General features: G+C 40.5%; 3 protein-coding genes across 5 annotated transcripts in view; 2 read left to right on the top strand and 1 right to left on the bottom strand.

The window, feature by feature from the left end:
• LOC113233440 (protein kinase C-binding protein 1-like) overlaps positions 1-20051 on the top strand; it is a 30960-nt gene that overhangs the window by 5565 nt on the left and 5344 nt on the right. The window contains exons 5-20 of one of the 3 annotated variants that reach the window (XM_026468577.1): positions 264-444; positions 1282-1452; positions 1547-1722; positions 1974-2084; positions 2771-2895; positions 3001-3108; positions 3188-4644; positions 4722-4936; positions 5212-5397; positions 5560-5685; positions 5840-5984; positions 6999-7122; positions 9037-9160; positions 13861-13920; positions 14004-14106; positions 19361-19464. In XM_026468577.1, coding sequence (XP_026324362.1) covers positions 264-444; positions 1282-1452; positions 1547-1722; positions 1974-2084; positions 2771-2895; positions 3001-3108; positions 3188-4644; positions 4722-4936; positions 5212-5397; positions 5560-5685; positions 5840-5984; positions 6999-7122; positions 9037-9160; positions 13861-13920; positions 14004-14106; positions 19361-19464 — 3516 coding nt within the window. Of the gene's footprint in view, positions 1-263; positions 454-1281; positions 1453-1546; positions 1723-1973; positions 2085-2770; positions 2896-3000; positions 3109-3187; positions 4645-4721; positions 4937-5211; positions 5398-5559; positions 5686-5839; positions 5985-6998; positions 7127-9036; positions 9161-13860; positions 13921-14003; positions 14107-19360; positions 19465-20051 lie in introns of those variants that run through there. The other 2 variants (XM_026468576.1, XM_026468578.1) reach the window with 2 other exon arrangements.
• LOC113233442 lies at positions 15971-17747 on the top strand. The gene is made up of 2 exons (XM_026468580.1): positions 15971-16239; positions 17231-17747. Exons 1-2 carry the CDS (start codon positions 16068-16070, stop codon positions 17623-17625), a joined length of 567 nt encoding a protein of 188 aa, XP_026324365.1. The 5' UTR covers positions 15971-16067; the 3' UTR covers positions 17626-17747.
• The window catches only part of LOC113233441 (ribonuclease H1), a 12766-nt gene continuing 9088 nt past the window's right edge, over positions 16374-20051 (bottom strand). The window contains exons 3-4 of the mRNA XM_026468579.1: positions 18187-18303; positions 16374-17187 (exon numbers count right to left, since the gene is read on the bottom strand). Of these exons, the coding sequence (XP_026324364.1) occupies positions 16800-17187; positions 18187-18303 (505 nt within the window). The 3' untranslated portion in view covers positions 16374-16799. The remainder of the gene's footprint in view (positions 17188-18186; positions 18304-20051) is intronic.

Below are 20051 nucleotides of genomic sequence, written 5' to 3'. Positions count from 1 at the left end.
CTAAATTGGCCAAATCGGGAATCGAACCCGGAACCTCCTCATCAAGCGCCCAGTACTAACCGCTGTGCCAACGAAGAGCATAAGCGTACTCTGTAATCTAAATCCGACTACTCGCCGCAGGTCTAGCCCGCCCCTTCCGTACCTTGTATATTACAATAGCAACCAAAGCATACCAGGCCAACCACCAAAATTCAGAACCAATACCTTGACCTTGAATATCGAATATTTACTTGTATCTTTATGAAGATTTTTCTGTCTTACAGGTGGAACCATTCATGCATCCAGTAGACAGAACATTATTCCCTGACTACGATAAATACGTAGTTCACTCGATGGACCTAACGCTGATGAAGCAGCATATTTCCGACGGCATGTACGGCAGTACTGAAGCGTTTCTATCAGATGCGCAATGGATACTCCATAATAGTATCATTTTCAACACATGTGAGAACTGTTGGTTCTATTTTTATTTCAATTTCTGCTTGCGCTTTTGTGGACATTAACTAACTAACATATTATAAACTAACCAACTAATTGATTGTTTTCCTTTCATAGACACGCGTAGAAACAACAAAGGCCGCCACAGCCCGTTTCTGTCTCTGAAAGGTTGAAATTAACACTTTCACATTTGTATGTAGATATAAAGATTGGTATCGATTTCACTACATGCTATTTTGTAAACACACACTAACTTCACCGTCTTATCGATAGTGTTGTTTCTTTTATTCAGGAAGAGAGTGAAAAGGATAATAATAATTTTAAATCTGTCCTAACAGGTTTAGAAATGTCGCGTGGAATAAACGTCAGCTAACATTAATATTATTATGACATTTGTTTACATGTACATAGTTAACCATCAGCAAAGCGATTGTATTCAATTTGGGCCAATTCTGTTACACTTTTATTTTATAAAGTCTTAATTGCATAACACAATCCATTTCAGGAATTCTTGTTTTGCATACTTCAGAAAGGCATACATATTAGTTATTTTTAAATTAGCAAAATTACAGAATAGGCTCAAAAACGTATTTTGATAAATAAACATGCTTTTAGTAAGTAACTCTTAATGTTGCTATTGAACCATTTTCAACTCCCATTTGTATGTGTTCTTAGTCATTCGCAGTCATCAATCATGATATAAAGTTATGTAAAATTTTCATTTAGCGATCATTGCATTGTAAAGTATAGCAACTCACTGTGATCTGGCTATTTATTTACTTTTGCCAACCTTTACCAATTGTCAATCCAAGACAGGTTTGCAAATATGATTTATGTTTTCAGTGCAATCAAAACTGACGGCTGCGGCTCGTGGTTTAGTACGTTCATGTCGAGCCGAGATGGGCGAGATAGAGGCCTGTCCGGAGTGTTACGCTGCGGCCCATGCCCGACGTCCAACCTGGTTTACTGATGTTTGCTCGACGCCACATATACTCCTTTGGGCGAAACTTAAAGGCGAGTGTTTCGGATTTATTGCACGCCGTCATACACCTGCTGTGCTTTCCAGTGGATGTCTCAAAATTTATTGTGGCTATATTTTGTCAAACAGGTTTCCCGTACTGGCCGGCGAAGGGTATGACGGTGAACACCTCAGGCTTAGTCGACGTTCGATTTTTCGGAGCACACGATCGCGCCTGGGTACCTGCCCGGGACTGCTTCCTCTACTCCGAGAAAGATCCTAACAACTTCCGCACTAAGCGACAAGATATATTGGATAGCATGCAGGTAAGATCTATGAAGGTACAGATGTCCTTTAGTAAATTATTACAAAAACCACTATTTGTTTGCAGAGATGCTTTATCATAATCGTTTGGATAGTAATATTGTAATGTTAATGTTATGTAATTAAATGAAGACAAGCTGTGATAATCTTAAAAAATGTTGTTTTTGCATAGATAGACAACATAATATGGATGTTTTAGAAATAGCAATGATGACTGAAGGTCGTTAACAAAATACAATACATGTTTTTCCAGGAAGCAGAACAACATATTCGCAACATATCCCGAAAGTACGGGAAATTTGTATATCCTCCGTTCAAAACTCAGTTTGATCCTACCAGGTTAAATGAGCAAATTAAAATGATGGTAAGAATTTCACTATTTATTTTTTGAGTCGACTGCCCACTAGTGATCGAATATTCGTATGATTTTATACCTAAAGTTCACTTTTACCCGCAAATTGCTGTTGCAATATGGAAGCAGGTATTTAAATTTTTTTAAAGTCGGAATGTACGATATTTATATTTTAATTACATAAGATTGTGGCTAACTACAAATCTTCAAAGATCTGATGGTGACCAGCAATATGGCAACTGGATCTCAGTACTGTGAATAGCTAGAAATAACAAATTTTAAGCACTAAATTAGTAATACCATCATAGTTTTCTCTTATATCTGAAGTTGTTACACGTTTCGCGCTATAATATATGGGAAATGTTTACTTATTTTGTTACATAAAATTATAAATAATTTAAACATTTATTTTTCTTCAATTTTATGCTTAATAATTTTGTCAATCCCGGTGTCGTGGAATTTTTGCAATACAAAATCCCATTCCACGTTAACGACAACCGAATTGTAGGTAAATAAGCATTCAATTATCTGACCACTAGTGCTCACTTATTTAGAAATAATAAAAACCTGCTAACTTACACACATTTGATTTTATAAGAAATTTTAATACGTCTTGCAATATTTATACTTAAGACACGTTATAAAGTGTAACAATATGTGCAGATAGTTTTTTGAGAATATCAATGTTCTATTTACAGATTCCAACATTCGAGGGCGAAGTTCGAAGTCCAGTTAAAGATAAAACAGGTCACGCCTCTCCAGGCAGCGTCAAAACTAAAAGCAGGTCAAATTCTAAGAGTTCTAAGTGCTCATTTCATGATGGGTTAGTTCAGTACATATACCTAAACATTTTAAACTACTTTTAATAATTTATTATAGGTACTTTGTTAGCCTCTCATGACCTTTTCACCAATTCTTTAATTTACAGAGAAGGAAGTGAAAGTGAGGAGTCCGGCGACACATCAAGGAAAATGTCAATGGGCTCCGAAAATACCAAACAGGATGACAGTTTAATAGACAAAGATAAACCGGATAAGTTAGTAACATACCTTAAGACACCATAACTAGCTGAGTAAGTAACGATAAGGTATATCTAAATTTGTGAATTGTTGCAGATCAGTGGAAATAGTCAAATCTCATGGTATAGAAAATGAAACTTCAAGAAAGCGTCGACGTTCCGATTTAGAAGAAGCTGTGTTCACAATTCTCGACAGCATACAGCCACCTGTAAAGGAAAAGAGACGAAGGCTCGAAGTCGACGTGAAAACAGAAGACAAAAAATCAGACACCAAAGAACCCAAATCTAAAATAGAAGTAGCTAAATCTGAACGAGAGAGAGAAAAACCCAAGGATGGCTCAACTGTCCTAGCGAAATGTAAAGACTCTAAAGAACCGTTGCTCTCGTCAAATGAGAAAGGCAAAAAAATCAAAGTTATATCTATCTCCAAAGTAATGAAAACTGCAAAACCTACTGATATTAATGTCCATTTATTGAAAGAGAAGGACAATGTCAAAACGCCACCGAAACAGAAAGTCAAATCTGAGAAATCTGGACCCCCTGACAAAGATAAAACTACACCCCATGATGATAGAAAGTCACAAAAACGCAGAAATTCTAAAAATAACAAATCTATAAATACCAGTGTTGCAGAAAATAAAATTATAAAGGCAACTGATAGTGTCAATAAGGAGAAATCAAACTCCAGGGAACAGAATACTGAACCTGAAATAACAACCACGGAAAAGAGCCCTCCTGTAAAAAGCAGAGCAACCAGCTCAGATAGTTCCGGGACAATAAAGGAGCGGATCCAGTTCGACGATGATACCAGCTTGGCAGTTATCGCGAGGAAATCTGCAAGAGCCAGCAGTTCTTCACTACCGACTATTAGTAATGTTAGGAGTTTGTCTGAGCAGACTTGTGACACAAGTAAAGGCAATAGTGCACAAACTGTAGAAACCACCGTCGAAGCCACTTCCGATTCAAGCATTTTTACACCGACCAGTACGGACAATGTTCGCAATATGAAAGAAGCAGTAAACAAATTGCAGAAATTGAGAAACGAGACTGATCCTCCCGTGGGCAGAGTTGGCGTCCGCGCGTTCGCTCGCATGACGTCGCCGCCGGCGCCAGCTTCAGCTCCTGAGGCGAGACCAAATAATAACAGCAACGTGCAAGTGGAAATCAAAGCGGAGCCGATGGATTATGACGATCCAGAGAGGCACATGGAAAAAATGGATTTAATGAATGCATTTAGGCTTCGACCAGTAAACCCGACAAATTTGCGGGAAGTGAGGATAAATAAGGTTGTAGTGACGCCACTCACTAGGATGATGACGCCGAACCAGCCTAACAAACCTATTGAGGTAAGACCACGAGCGAAAAAGACTTTCCCGCAGCCAAAGAAACCGGACGACGGGCGGTCGGAATTGAATAGCAAAAACTCGATGGTATACATTCCGATTCAGCCGCCAATGACGCAGGCGCCGATTCGCTTGCAAAGACCAGTCACCAATGGACCCACTTCTAATGCGTCAGTGTCAAGAACCATCACAACTGGCAACACTAGTACTGGTAACTATATTTGTACAAATGTTCGTGGTGGTATGTCAATAAGGCGAATTTTTCTGACGTGAACTTTCTTCCTGCAGCAAATAACGCAGTTAACACAGTGACTTCACCTCTAGTCCCAGCGATGTGCCTAGCCAACTCAACGGCGACATCCACTTCGACACCAAGCAGCAGTGCAGCCATACCCACTGTTGGCCAGGTGCCTACTACTGTCCACACTGTGCCGCTTATTACAACTGTGAATGGCCAGTGGACTTTCAGTTTGCAACCTGTGATGTCTGTTGGTGGCGTTGATGTAAGTACCGCCTACATAAATTTCCTTTCTTCCCATTGTTTATTAGTTTGATTCGCGACACTAACCCGAAATAAGTAAGTCGATATGTTAGACAATTACTCTTACAAAGTGGCGACGTCTTCCACTTCACGCGCTAAACGCTCAAAATTAGTGCTATACTGCCTGGACTTTTGCCATTGTCTCTGAAAACTTTCCAAAACAATTTTGGAAAGAGAAACCATTATAGAAAGTCAAGCAAGTGACTGTAATTGATATTATGCTATGGAATGTTACAGGGCTCGCCGTCTCCCCCAGTAGTGAACGGTCTATCCGAGCGAGCGTCCGCACCAGCTGTAGTACCAATCGCTCCGGCAACAAGTGTGACCACTCCGGCTAACCTGCCCACCGCACCGCCTGCACTCGTATCACCTGTCATAGCCCAGCCTAGCAGGAGTACTACCGAAAACAGCCTGCCTGGCGAGGTAAGTTACTATGTTCGATACGATTGTATATACAGATTACCTTTAATTATTAGTCAGCCGATAAATTACAATATTACGTTACAATCTACAAGTTTTTATAACGCGATGCGAGTTTAATTAATTATCGTTTCAAGTTATATATTATCATCATCCTGTTCACAGCCTCCTCGATTACAGCAGCGTCCGGCGTTGATGAATCCTTTGGACCCTAACACTCCTGTGGGAACAATACCGCCGCCGTCGTCTGTCGGTCCGCTTACCGCCAAACTCAACCAGAACGTTGTCAAGGTGAAACTTATTGGAAACAGGGCGATCCTCGTATTAGATATTTTTCTTATAAAAAACAACAAAAAAATTCCGCACCATCTCCTTTAATTTCATTATAATAAAAAACAAAGCTTTACATATTATTAACGCTTCGCATGTATATATATGTTTACAGATGACAGATTTCTTTCGCACGTTGCTAGAGGACTGTATGGAAAAACTAGAGGAACCGGTGACGCAACTAACGATGCTTAAACTGCAGCTCGAACAGAGCAACTGGCGCCACCAGCAGCAGATTGAGGAGATCAAGCATAATTATGGTATGAAGCCGCGGAGCCCCTATTTGTGTTTTATTTATTTTATTTGGTCCGTCATAATGTAATTTTCACCAGAGCAGAGCAGAGTTTACTCGTCATGCTGATCTTTGCGCAGCCTGTTAAACTATAGTCTGTTCCAATCCATTAGGTACGAAAAGTAAACAAAACGGTTTGGTTAAAATACTAAAACAAGCACTCAATAAATCGAGTAAGTAACACTTTATATTCTGAAGGTTTCGACTTGATATCTCATCACTTTTTTTTAACAATATTCATTTGAACCAATTTTTCCGTCGACACACTGCCGCGGAATCTCATGATTAAGGACCACGAATTGGTTCGAAATATGTCGAGCAAAAATTCGACTTAAATACGTGAGTTATCCATTATTTTAGTTAATACGTCTGAGTCTCACGGATCGAAGATTTCGGAAATTTTATATATGCTTTTATGGGTTATGTAAGAAAAACCACTAGTTGTATAGATTATATTATAATTTTCTAATTCTATGTATGAAATATCGTTACTCAGTATCGAATCACACATTTTTTGGTAGTAACGCCAGAGGGCTCTCTTTTCCATTCCTTTATTACTCTACCCTTTGGTAGTAACCATCAGTGAAATCGCAAAATAAACCATTATTCCAACTGATTCAATTAATCTCTTTGGTAGTAACCAGCAGCAAAATCGCAAAATAAACCATTATTCCAACTGATTCAATTCAAGAAATCGAGTCATTCAATTAATCGATTTGTAGCTGGCAGTACAATTGGTCATCACTAAATCGTCTATGGTCGGGTCAGTGACTTGTTTGTTTACTTTTTGTTTAAAATTGATTGAAACGAAGTATACGTCTACATCTTTACGATATCTTTAAACTCGTGAGACGTTAAAATATTTTTGAACATCTTTAATGTATTTAAAGTAGTTATGTGTAATATCTAGTTATTGCTTAAGTGAAAATTAGATCTTATTATAGATGAAACTTTTCTCAATTTATTGTTCGATTTTTGTCAGAATTAGTAATGGTAGAGATGCGATCGTCGTTCGAGAAAGAGAAGTCGCGACTGGTGAGTGAGACGCGTCGCGCTGCACAAGTCGAGCTCGAGACTGCTGTCAAAATCACCAAGACCAAGCAATGGTAATTTATTTGTACTTCTCATTATCTACTTCAAATATGTTCCACTACTCAGAATCAGAACCGGAAGCCTTGTATGTACATACAAAATGAACGGTCTTGCCACTAGGTTGGCCATCATTATTACATACTTATTGGCGTAGCTAAGGCTAACACGTAGGCTCGGGACAATCCATAGCGCTGTGTCATAGTGTGTGTGTGAAATTCAAATCTGGCTGTTGTTTCGATTTCGGTACATCATAAACGGGCTATTCCAATATTCTTGGATTATTTTATTCCGTTTCGATGGCGGCAATAAAACATTAATTGGGATTGTATATTCCATTTGTCGCCAGTGGCAACGACAGATCTTTTTATTCATTGTCACCACCTGGTAATATATGGGTTGTTTCCCATTTGTCGCCAGTGGGAACAAAGCCAGTGATGATGACTGGGAATAAACCGATTTTATGAACCTTCTTGCTCAGCCGGTAACTTTCCGGTTAGCACAAGTTGACGTTGATGTAGCTTTTATGATTTATTATTGATTTAGATATTTTTTGTGAAATAGCTCCACCGCTTTGTTATAATTGTTAAATAGAAAGATCTAACACGAGGAAAATATCCCTCGATCCACCAGGTCTCGAATTTGCGTTTTTAGTTACACATAACATAGTTATAACTTACATTTTTTTATTACTTACGTTACATGTATTACTTACACTCCTTACATTATTTGCATTGGTACGAACCACATTCATCATACTTGATACATATATAATTTTAAAGGTATATGTATTTGCATGTAATGCACTTTGGTGGCGTGGCTTACTGGGTTGCGGTCGCTCACCGTACGGTACTGGCAGAAAACCAGCACTTGTTTGACTTCTCACGGTCTACAGTATTTATGCTGAGTTAGGGCCATTTAAGCACAAACTGTTTTAAACAGGTATAACCACTCGACATAATAAAAAAAATCAGTACAAAATTTTGTTTTTCTTACAGTATTTCTTTATATCAATGTGTACTAATTTATGTTCTGTCTGCTTGTGTGTTATACCTTGTGTGAGTGATTGTAAATGTTTGTTTCTATCTATCTAGTAATGAAACATAATAATTAAATATATTGCCCTTATTTTTTTCAAAGAATAAATAATACACAAATATGATAATATAAATACTAAGCAGATCCGTCACTTTCAAAATGCGATGAGTCGTCAAACCTAAAAATGGTATTTCTGGCAAAAAATAGAGTAAATGATAAAACAAATCAACCCCCAATACATATAACTAATTAACAAACCGATATCGGAATGGAAGAGACTGAACGTTAAGCATTCTAATACCATAAATTGTTTCATAGATATAAAACAAAATGGCCGAATGTAACGGGCTTCTGGCGAGTAAAGTAGGTAACAAACGGGGATAAGTTAAAATTAACCTTTTTTATACCGTAGTTCTTTTATGGATTTTAAATGAAAATTGATACATTTTAAAAATGACGAAGCTAAAGAAACTGGATTATAGTTATTATTTTCATCACTTACTTCACTGGTTCAGCGTCTCGAAGTGTACCTGGGCCTCCGATACCAAAGTCGAGTCAATCGACTGTTCGGGCACATTCCGCACCAGGTCTTTAGCGACTCGCCTTCTTTCCAGTGATATCTCGGACGGCCCGTTAGACGATGACCCGCAGGTTGCCCCATATACGCTCTTTTGGCGATCCTAACCAACTTGCTGAACTATATCCCAATACCTGATTTCCCTCATTGATATGAGAATTGGAAGAATCTTCTCCAGCATTGCGTGACATCCCAAGGACATTCTTTTTAAGGAGAGCATATTAAATTTTTAATTCTAATTGTCAAGTCCCATTACTTAATTTACACACCTCGTATAGATGTATCAGTTGATTTGTAATGAATTTGCATTTTCCAGGTGTGCGAACTGCAGCCAAGAAGCACAGTTCTATTGCTGCTGGAACACGTCGTATTGCGACTATCCGTGCCAGCGCGCGCACTGGTCACAGCACTACGCTATTTGTACGCAACAAAGGGGCCAGGTTTGTCTTTTCAAACCTTTTACTTGGTGTAACAAATCAATAATGTTATCTACATTCATTTAAATGTGTATTACAATGTCATACTTTCATATACATATATAACTTGAATGCATCCACTGTTCGACTTAAGCCGACGTACCGTGCGGTGACGGATTAGAATACAATTCACCGCCCCTCTCTTCCCGTGGGTGTCGTAAGAGGCGACTAAGGAATATTGAGCTACCAGCTGCTCCACTGGTGGTAGGGCTTGAAAACCCGGCTGGTTAGTGACCACCGTGCGCATGGTGGAAAACCCGCCAAGTGTTCGCTAGTCGGATGCGTTCCGGGATCAGTCAGCGTACAACCAGAGCCCGAGGCAACGCTGCCGCGACATTTGTGGTCTGTGGAGGCTTCCGCCGAACCAGTGCCAGGACAACTGCATTGACCCGCCGGCCAGGGAGACCCGTAGAAACGGTTGTTCCGCTGGCCGCCCGCGGTACAGTACATGGGCCCAAGCGTACTTAACCAGCTCGTGAGGCTGCCTCACCATACCGCGCATAATCTCGGTGTGGTTCGTCGTGCCGGTTGGTGACCAGTTGGGGTCCCGGCGGCCATTCCCGGGGGGGTTCGGGGGCCCTTCCGTCCGGCGGATCAGCGCAACTTGTCTGTAGGCAAGTCTCTGGGGAAGCAGGCCCCGCGATTTGACCGCTTGTTTCGCGGCACTGTTTTCTCGCTTCACGCCTCTTTTTCCCTCCAACATGTTAGCGCAAAGTACAAATTTCGGTCGTACAGCGGTGCACACCCCCACCACTAAAACGCTCTTTAAGGTGGAGTTCACGAACATTCGAGGACTCCACAGTAACATCCACGCCGTCCACCAACATCTTGAGACGGCTCGACTAGAAATGCTGTTCCTTACGGAGACGCAAATACTCTGCCCGGCTGACAGCAGCTACTTGAATTACCCTGGCTATATGCTTGAAGAGTCCTTCAAAGCGAAAGCTGGGGTCTGCTTGTTTGTCCGGGCAGAGGTTTGCTGTCGCCGTCTGCGTCATTTGGAGGACCCCTCCTTCTCCATCCTTGGGGTACATGTTGACCTGGGCAGTCATTGCCGTGTCTACATGTGCCTCTACAGATCCCACCACGGCGACATGGAGACAACTCGTCTCATAGACCACCTTACTCGGGCGGCAGATGACGCGCAGGCGCAGTTTCCTACAGCGGAATTGGTGTTTTTAGGGGACTTCAATGCTCACCACGAGTCGTGGTTAAGTTCCTCTAAAACTGACCATGCTGGAAGAACTGCCCACACATTCGCTCTCACACACGATTTAACCCAACTGGTAAACCAGCCCACCCGGATACCAGATAGGGTTGGTGACGCGCCCTCTTTGTTGGACCTTCTGCTGACGTCTCGCCCGGCTGGATATCGGGTGGAGGTCCAAGCCCCTCTGGGCACTTCGGATCACTGCTTGATATCCACTAAAGTGGCAACGTTACTGCCACCACCACCTACTGTGGCTAAACGCCGCATTTGGCATTATGCGTCGGCAGATTGGGACGGTATGCGGGACTATTTTGCATCCGTTCCATGGCGGCAGCGCTGTTTTAGTGAGGTGGATCCAACAGCTAGCGCGACTGCCGTTGCTGATGAGATCTTAATCGGGATGGAATACTACATCCCGCATTCGGATGTCGTCAGTAAAGGGAGGCGCAACCGCTGGTTCAACCGCGAGTGTGCTGTGGCTGTTGAGAACAAACAGACTGCATACCGCGCTTGGATCAAGGGTCGAGCTTCAGACGATCCCAATACGAACTCACTTAAAACAGCCTACAATAATGCCACCAGGTCTTGCAAAAGAGCGTACATCAGAGCGGATGCTCAGCGCGTCGTACGAGTTGGCCAAGAACTCCTGACGCATCCCACTGGTAGTCGTAGTTACTGGCGTCTGGCCAGAGCCGTTGCGTCGAACTTCTGCCAACCCTCGCTGCCCCCGCTGAGATATTCTGACGGCAATCTAGCCCACAAGCCGCAAGATAAAGCCGACCTCTTGGCAAATCTGTTTGCGGCTAACTCCTGTCTCGACGACTGTAACGCACAGCCACCAACTCTACCTCACTGTGGCTACACGATGTCTGATATTCGTATCAGACAATGCGATGTGCGTACGCAGCTGCAGTCTCTCGACGTCCGGAAAGCTAGTGGTCCTGATGGTATCCCAGCGATTGTACTTAGGAGCTGCGCAGCTGAGTTGACCCCCGTACTAACGCGACTGTATCGTCTGTCACTCTCTTCAAGTCGTGTGCCGGACTCTTGGAGAGAGGCTAATGTGCAACCAGTTCCCAAAAAAGGCGACCGATCAGACCCGCATAATTACCGTTCCATAGCCATTACTTCCATAATATGCAAGGTTTTAGAGCGGATCCTTAACAAACAACTGACCCAATACCTAGAAGATCACTCCATAATTAATGATCGGCAGTATGGGTTTCGTCCGAAACGATCAACGGGTGACCTTCTAGCGTACTTATCGCATATTTGGGGTGAGGCTATAGACAAACGTGGCGAGTCGTTGGCCGTTAGCCTCGATATAGCCAAAGCGTTCGATCGGGTCTGGCACAAAGCTCTTCTCTCCAAGCTCCCGGCGTACGGTTTGCCAGCCCAGTTATGCAGCTGGATTGCCGATTTCCTTCGTGAGAATTCGCGTCGTTTCTGACGGCAGCATTTCGAGGTTCGTGAATGTGAACGCCGGCGTACCGCAGGGATCCGTCCTATCTCCCACGCTTTTCCTTCTGCATATCAATGATATGCTTCCACTTGGGAATATTCATTGTTATGCAGATGATAGCACTGTTCATGGGGGATATCACGGATTCCCCGCAGCTGGGCGCGCCGATACTGACAGAGAGCGATCTAATCTTGTCGGTGAGCTCAATAGGATATTGGACCTCATCTCTGCATGGGGATCTAGAAATCTTGTTGAGTTCAACGCCAAGAAAACACAGATTTGCGCGTTAACAACAAAATTGTCGCCGTTCCTTCCCATGCCTTCTCTGATGAGCACAGCAGTCTCACCTCAGAGCAGTTTTACCTTGCTCGGTATGGAAATCTGCTGTGATTTGAATCCAAGGAGCTACATCGAATCTGTGATCAAAACAGCCTCACGGAAACTCGGAGTCCTGAACAAGGTGCGACGTTTTTTCGCGCCGGACCAGTTATGCCTGCTGTACAAAACACAGGTCCGGTCTTGCGTTGAGTATTGTTCGCACTTGTGGGACGGCTCCGCCAAGTACCTACTCGATGCCTTGGATAAATTACAGCGTCGTGCTACTCGAATTATAGGCGACGAAGAGGGCTCATCACGCCTTGAACCTCTGCAACTGCGTAGAGATGTTGCATCGCTTAGCGCCTTTTACCGCATGTACCATGGTGAGTGCTCTGAAGAGCTGTTCAACCTCATCCCCCCTTCCCCGTTCCTGCTCAGAAGCACGCGTGCTGGCCTTCGTAGTCACTGTTTCACTACCTGCCGCATTCCATCGCGTACTAAAAGGTTTGGTGGCTCCTTTCTCTGCCGCACGGTTGACAAATGGAACTCCCATCCGGCACATGTCTTGCCTCCCTCTTATGATATGGGGTCCTTCAAACGAGGCGTGAAGAGGCATATTGTAGGCAGGCAGGGTGGAGGTGGCTAGTGCAGTGAGGATTCCATCGCTGCACTAGGTTCCTTCGCGTTTGGATACCACTTTCCACTTAACATCAGGTGGAGTGGAGTCATTTGCCTGTCATGTATTAAAAAAAAAAAAAAAAATTATATACAAACGTATGGGACATCACTGCATTCAAAGACCTAAAAAAGTGCTTTCCTCGTCCAGGAATCAATATTATATTGAAATCGAAGGTTGGCAGTTTCAAGTTTCTTTTTTTTTTTTTTTAAGTAAATTGTATAATTGAACGATGTTCCTTTAATTAAAATTCTATGCTTTTTTTACTTCCGTGACTATGCTACTTAAAAGGAATTAATCTTTATAATTGGCCCTTTCGAGCCGCATTATAAAAATACAGGATGCTTTTTTTAACATTTGGTATCTTCGATTCCCAGATGAGGCAAGCAGCTTTTTAAGTCTTTGAACTTTTAAAAATGAAATAATGTCTTCACGAAGCAAAATATGTGTCTCATAGTCGTGAGACACCCTGTATACACATTCATAATGTTTAATCAATCACAGAAAACGATTTCCCTAATAATAAAAAGGCTGTGTTTATGTTAAACTGTATTTATGTCACAAAGATATTTAGGTTCCCGAAATTTTTGGGTCTCCGCCAACTTAAAAAAGATAAAAAAAATTTAACACCCACCACCACAAAAATAATTGAAAACACGTATTTTTTATATTAAGTTATACAAAAAATCACAAGAAAAAAAATTATATGTAGTGTAGTGTATGTAGATAATTCAGTTTTTTTCCAAATGCGGTAGCACCTCCTGGACAGCATCAACGCCCCCAATTGCTTCAGAGGCTCCTACTGCCCCCTTAGGACTCTTCAGCGCCCACTGGGGGGCCACTTTGGGAAACTACCGAGCGTGTTATATTACATATTTGTCCTGTCTGCTGCTGCAGTTGTTTTTGTCGAAGTAACAAAAAATGTACCGAATAAATCACACGACTTACATGTAGAGGTGTACAAATAGAAGATTAACTTAATTTCCGTTTTATTTCAGGATTGCATGGAAGGAGATAATCCAGATAGTAGACTACAACCGCCACCAGACACTTTGCCGGTAAGATTAATCTAGAATGCAGTCGTTAAAAAATTCCAATCTATCACCAGAATTTGAAACCACGGTATCTAATTTTATTTTAGAAAACGACAGCAGCTCCGTCTCTAACAGCTGCCAACAAGTTGGCGCCTTCACGTGTATATACTGAGCAGCAACCACATGTTTCGCAGAAACCCTCTATTATAGGTGAGAGCATTTTGTCCAATTCATCTACGGCTTTATTTTCGTCTCATGAATGAATAAATGAAGTTTTATTTATTTCTCTATCACAAAACAGGCATAAGAGTAAGGAACTTAAGGTTAAAATACATGACTAAAAATTGGTCAGACTGTTTTGTGAGAGACTGGTGCCCGAGATAGGTATAGAAAAACCTGAAGTACGGGTCACCAGGCTTCCACTCTGCAGTTGAGCAATTTGGTTGTGGCACAGAAGTTTTGACAAAGGATAAAATATATAAAAGTTAGTGGAATATTCCTGATTTAGAATAATAAAGGTACTAGTGAACTAAACTTATTATTTAAAAGAACCCTCTCAAGGTTTAACACTAAGTAAACTCACAATATGAAGTGTGAGAATGAGTGAGGGAGTGTTTATAAGGTGAATGTGTTACTGATTAGGAGTGTAAGAATTTTACGTATGGGGTGTGTGGAATGTATAGTGTGCGAATGTGTTAAGGCGAGAGAACTACGACTTGGGAACAGCTAAATGAGAGATGTTTTATTTGAGGATAAGAAGAAGTTGCTCAGTCTCCTCATAATTTTGGGTTTTAATCCAATGGGATACAGTTTTTTTGCAAAGAGATTTTGGGAGAGCGTAAAAAGAAAGCTTTGTGTTTAATTTGTTGTACAAGTAGGGAGCGAGGAAACAGAAGAAATGTTGGGAAAAACTGGTGTTAACAGAATGGGATTGGCAGACCGTGCTCTTTCTACGTTTATCCTTGGTGATATTAGGATCAAATGCAAGTAGGAAGTGCTTTTTGAGGACAGTGTTACAAACAAATAGTTGTCTAACGGTAAGCACATCCCATAGCTTATAGAGTTCACTAGTTGGGTAACGGTAGGGAAGACCAGCTCCCACCTTCAAAATAGCTCGTTGAGCCCGTTCCAGTTTAATGAGATGAGTTTTAGAGGCTCCACCCCATGACGTTATACAATACCCTAAAACTGATTGGCAAAGGGCAAAGTAAACAGTGGTCAGAGTTTTCTGGTCAGCCACATACCGTAACGTCCTGAAAATGTAGATAAGCTTTCGGAGACGAGGTACTACAGAGTCAATATGGGGTTTGAAAGTAAGAAACTGATCTATGATAATGCCTAGGTATCGAATTGATTCAGTTCTAGTAATATGAGGACAAGGGCAGTTCGATTGGATATCGTTCTCGAATCGAGGGCGCTTTCTGAGCTATTAAGAACATTCCGAGCTAAACGTTCGATTCGCATACGATATCGTTATCCACCGGTTACGGAGTTAGTCTGTGATATAGATTATAAGAAGAATAAAAATTCTTTTATATACATTTTTAAGACTTTAAAGGCCTAAAAATAGGAATGCATTAGTCTTGCATTAAAATAAATCAATAAAATTGAACAAAATCCAGACTTTGTTTGAAAGAATAAGAGATTTCCATATTACATTCTTGCTTTGTAAACAATAGGACGTTCGGTAACTTTCATTCGAGAATTGTGTTCTGAATAACGTTTGTAGAATTTGCCGGTCGAGAAGTTCGAGTAATTCTATGGGTGTGACGTCATTTCGGTTCGGTTTCGAATACGACAGTTTGGCGTTCGATTCGGGTGTCGTGAATAAGGCTGGCCGCATACATACGTTTTCCGCATTCGATTTCTGAATTCGTTTTCCGTATTCGGACATCTGAACGCATGGAATCAGTAGAAAATACATTAACTGACGCACACGTTCGCTTTTTTTTCGAACGGAATAAATTCTGCACGTACGTTTCGTGTGCAAGCCGGCGCGTTCGGAGAAACCTACTCGAAAAAACCTAATGACGTCATGCGGAACGCAGCGCTTGCATACATTTTGTTTGTGCCGGCGCACACGTTCGGAAATTTCTATTCAGTTTCGCACCCGCGACTCGCGCATCGGATGTGTTCTCTGTATTGGTTACGCATAAATTCGCAACAGGATAATGTGTGAGGCAGAAACATTAATATTGGCGGTTGAAAAATACCCCTGTCTGTGGAATATTCATGACAACGACTATCACAAAAGAGATGTCAAAGATTTGGCCTGGGAGAATGTATTTAAAGAGGTTATAAAGGATTGGGACACGTGCACTAAAGTGGACAAAGAAAACAAAGGTAAGATATTTTCTTAAGTATACTTTTTATTACAAATCATATTTATTCTTGTAAATTACTAATTCTCTCGTTATATTGGTACGATATTTCCCCTGCCGGTGTCATAAAGTACTCAGCAAAATTCTCTCTTATGTTTCGACCTCGGTTGGTAGATCTGTGTTGTGGAATACGAAAAGGTATATCTTCAAAGTAATGTGTCAGAGTATCTTCAAATCGATAGCCGTCTCGTCTGCGAACAAAATTATGTAACCACACGCTGCCTTTGTTACTAATACTGCAAAGTCTGGTGGAATCGTCATGCTAGTGTGAAAAATTCTCCATTTATTTGAGAGAATGCCGAAGGCACATTCCACTACACGTCGTGATCTGCTGAGGCGGTAGTTGAAGATTCTGCGTTGAGTATTGAGATTACTTCTCGGATATGGTTTCATAAAATTGTTATTGAGTGGAAAAGCTTCATCGCCAAGAAACACAAAAGGTAGAGGTGTGTCATTGGTATTCGGCAGAGGTTTTGCTTCAGGCATATTAAGGCGATTTTGAGTTAGCTTTTTTCCAAAATTTCAGTTGTTGAAAATATTACTATCGCTGTCTCTGCCATAAGCACCAACATCTACAGCTATAAAACGGTAGTCAGAATCGACTACTGCTAATAGTACAACAGAGTAGAAATGTTTATAGTTATAAAAGGCAGATCCACTATGTAGAGGAGAAATCAAACGAATATGTTTCCCATCCACTGAACCTACGCAATTAGGAAAATTAGTTCTTCTATAATAATTTTCAGCAATTTCTAGCCAACGTTCTTTTGAAGATGGTGGCTTCATTTCCAAAGGTTGAAAAACTTCCCATATTGCTGTACAGGTTTCTTTAACTACGGCTGATACGGTCCTGCTCCCCATTAAATATTCAAAGTGTAACTCTTCAAAATTTTTGCCAGTTGCCAGGAATCTGAAAAAAAAAGAGATTTAAAATAATGTTAATTATATTTCAGGTGCTGAGGCGAAGAAAAAATGGACACACATAAGAGACTACTTTCGAAAAGACTTCCAAAAAAATAAAAGTGCTCCTACAGGCAGTGCCGCTAAAAAGGTTAAAAAATATGTTTATGCAGATCTGCTGTATTTTCTTATACCAGTCTTTGATAAAAGAAATGCCGGTGGAAACTATCAATCCGATGATTTACACGATAATATTTCACAAGAATCTGAATCCCAAGAAGAACACAGTGTGGAACAAGTGGATACAAATATATTACCACCTCCATCACCTATATCAACTCCACGTGCAAATAGAAACAAAAAAGATATCCCCTCCCAAATACTCAGTATCCTACATCAAAACCAACAGAATGCCAATCAGAAACGACAAGAAGTAGCAAGACGATGACATGAAATTTTTATTAAGCTTTAGAACACATTATGAAACATATGAGTGAAAATCAAAAAATTGATTTTAAATTGGGAATGCTGCAGTTGGTAAAAAAAATTAATACTGGGTACAATTCATCTCCATCTTCTTCACTGAGTTATGATAACTTCAGTCAACGTTCAGTAACGCCAGCATCAAGCCGTGGTTATTCCCCCTGTTATTCATATAGTCCTGTACCAAAAACTTCACCTAGTATGTTATATCAAACGCAAACTCCATTGCCAATCTTTAGTTCATCTTCTTCGCAAAATAAAACCACGTATTATCAATCTTCCCCAAACAAATCCAGAGTGGTTATTAACTCTATTACACATCTGCCACCGCTTCAACCACCACGTCATCTCAACACATCACCTTCCATATATCTCCATGGTGATAATCTTCAACATGCCGAGGATACCGAAGCAGCAACTTATTTAGAACAATCTCAAAGACAAGAAGAGGAAGATAATATTGGCAAATTGTAGATTTGTTTTTTTTTTTTAAATAACTTCAGATGTAAAAATAAAGATAACTTACCTCAAGGTTATGATTAGTTTTTCTTCCATATCCAAAGATAATCTCATGCAGGTATTTTGCTTTATTAATTTATCACGTGTGCCATTATGAAGTTCATCAAAAGAATTGATTGACATCCTGTAGAAATCAAAGGATTTATCTGGGTGTGCTCATAACTTAACTCTCTTCAAATAATACGGACTCTCATAGATTCTTCGAGTATTTAGTGGATGTATCCAATACCGACGACGTTTCTTTCTCTTTTTTTCTAATAACAGAAATGCAATTGCTAATAAATCGTCGTCCTCCATCGTCGTGCGTTCGCCACGCTATCACTATCTGTACTGACGTGGATACATTCCGAATGAAGAAAAACGAACGTTTGCGCTAGTCTCACGGAATTCCAATTCGAAATTACGCATTCGGAAAACGAATACAGAAAACGTATGTATGCGGCCAGCCTTAAAATGAAAATAAATCGTACGATATACCGAATCGAACGTCAAACTGTCGTATTGGAAACCAAACCGAAATGACGTCACACCCGTACGAATACTCGTACACAAACGTTTTTTAGAACACAGTTATCGAATGAAAGTTACCGAACGTCCTATTGTTTACAAAGCAAGAATGTAATATGGAAATCTTTTATTACTTTAAATAAAACCTGGATTTTGTTCAATTTTATTAATTTATTTTCTGAATAGCTCGGAAAGCGCCCTACGATTCAAAAACGATATCCAATCGAACGATTCGGTTAAGATATCGAAGAGTTCTGAATCGGGGTCCTGGGTTGTGTAATTTTCTTTTAATAACTGTGTTCTGAATAACGTTTGTAGCCTTTGCCGGTCGAAAAGTTCGAGTAATCGTACGGGTGTGACGTCATTTCGGTTCGATTTCAAATACGACAGTTTGACGTTAAATAATTATGTTGTGAATAAAAATGAAAAGAAATCGGTCAACGACTGAGTTATCGTAAGATTCTGAAACGATCCCCTGTTCAAAATAAATTGTCTACGAAAAGTCTACGTAGTCGATACCCAAACGGAGCCAAACCAGAATAAAGATGGTAGACTTGGCACCATTTCGATCTCGACTATTGCTCGATGTAGTAACAACATGTGTATTATAGTTTTGTCGTTAAAATTGCAAATTTTGTTACAAAGGTATCACAAAGGTTAATTTTCAATTGTAGTGAGCATGGTTGAAGATACGAGCGGCAACCAGACAATGAAATGTGTGGGGACGTACAAGCCACCATCGAACGCGCAAGTCTCCCCTATGATCATAAATAAGCAGGTATTTTAATAATATAAGTTCAATTAACATACGTCAGCTTAAAGGTAAAACCACATAAGTGACATTTTTCACAAAAAACCTCTTAAATATACCTTAGGTAAGAATATCACGATTTTCCTGCAGGTATCTATATCAGTAGCAAAAAAGCTAAAAAGTCATTAAGAGTTTTCCCTTCATACAGATTGTGATTTTTTTTACCACAGCTGTGTAAAGAGGTTTTAGAGGTTTAGAGGCTTTTTGTAGAAAATGTTACTTATGTAGTCTTTGCCTATAAGCAGACGATATTATTAAATAGATAATGGTATGCAAAATAAGTGACGATCATATTGTATATTTGTAATAGTGCTGGCCTCTGCAGACGCTATTTCTATACTTAGAGAGTAAATGACATTTGCAGGGTTGCCAGTTTCCGTAAAATTTTAAATAGTCGTGTAGCTGTTGTCGACAGTTTTATCGATAGATTGTGAAAGTAGGTAATATTTTGCCAAATTTGTCAGAATTCTGAATCTTACAACATTCTAATCTAAGCGGCAAGGCACTTTCACGCAATGAACTGTCGTTTTACTCCACCCTCGAAAAAGACAGAC

This window comes from Hyposmocoma kahamanoa, unplaced genomic scaffold (genome assembly GCF_003589595.1).
Source record: "Hyposmocoma kahamanoa isolate Upper Pololo Valley unplaced genomic scaffold, ASM358959v1 78, whole genome shotgun sequence".
Taxonomy (NCBI): domain Eukaryota; kingdom Metazoa; phylum Arthropoda; class Insecta; order Lepidoptera; family Cosmopterigidae; genus Hyposmocoma; species Hyposmocoma kahamanoa.
Note: the sequence above shows the minus strand (reverse complement) of the source record. Positions and strands in the feature narration are given on the sequence as shown.

Coding starts and splice junctions, on each gene's coding strand:
- LOC113233442 (XM_026468580.1), top strand. CDS start 16,068: ATGTGTGAGGCAGAAACATTAATATTGGCGGTTGAAAAATACCCCTGT. Junction 16,240..17,230: donor AGTGGACAAAGAAAACAAAG/GTAAGATATTTT, acceptor ATTATATTTCAG/GTGCTGAGGCGAAGAAAAAA.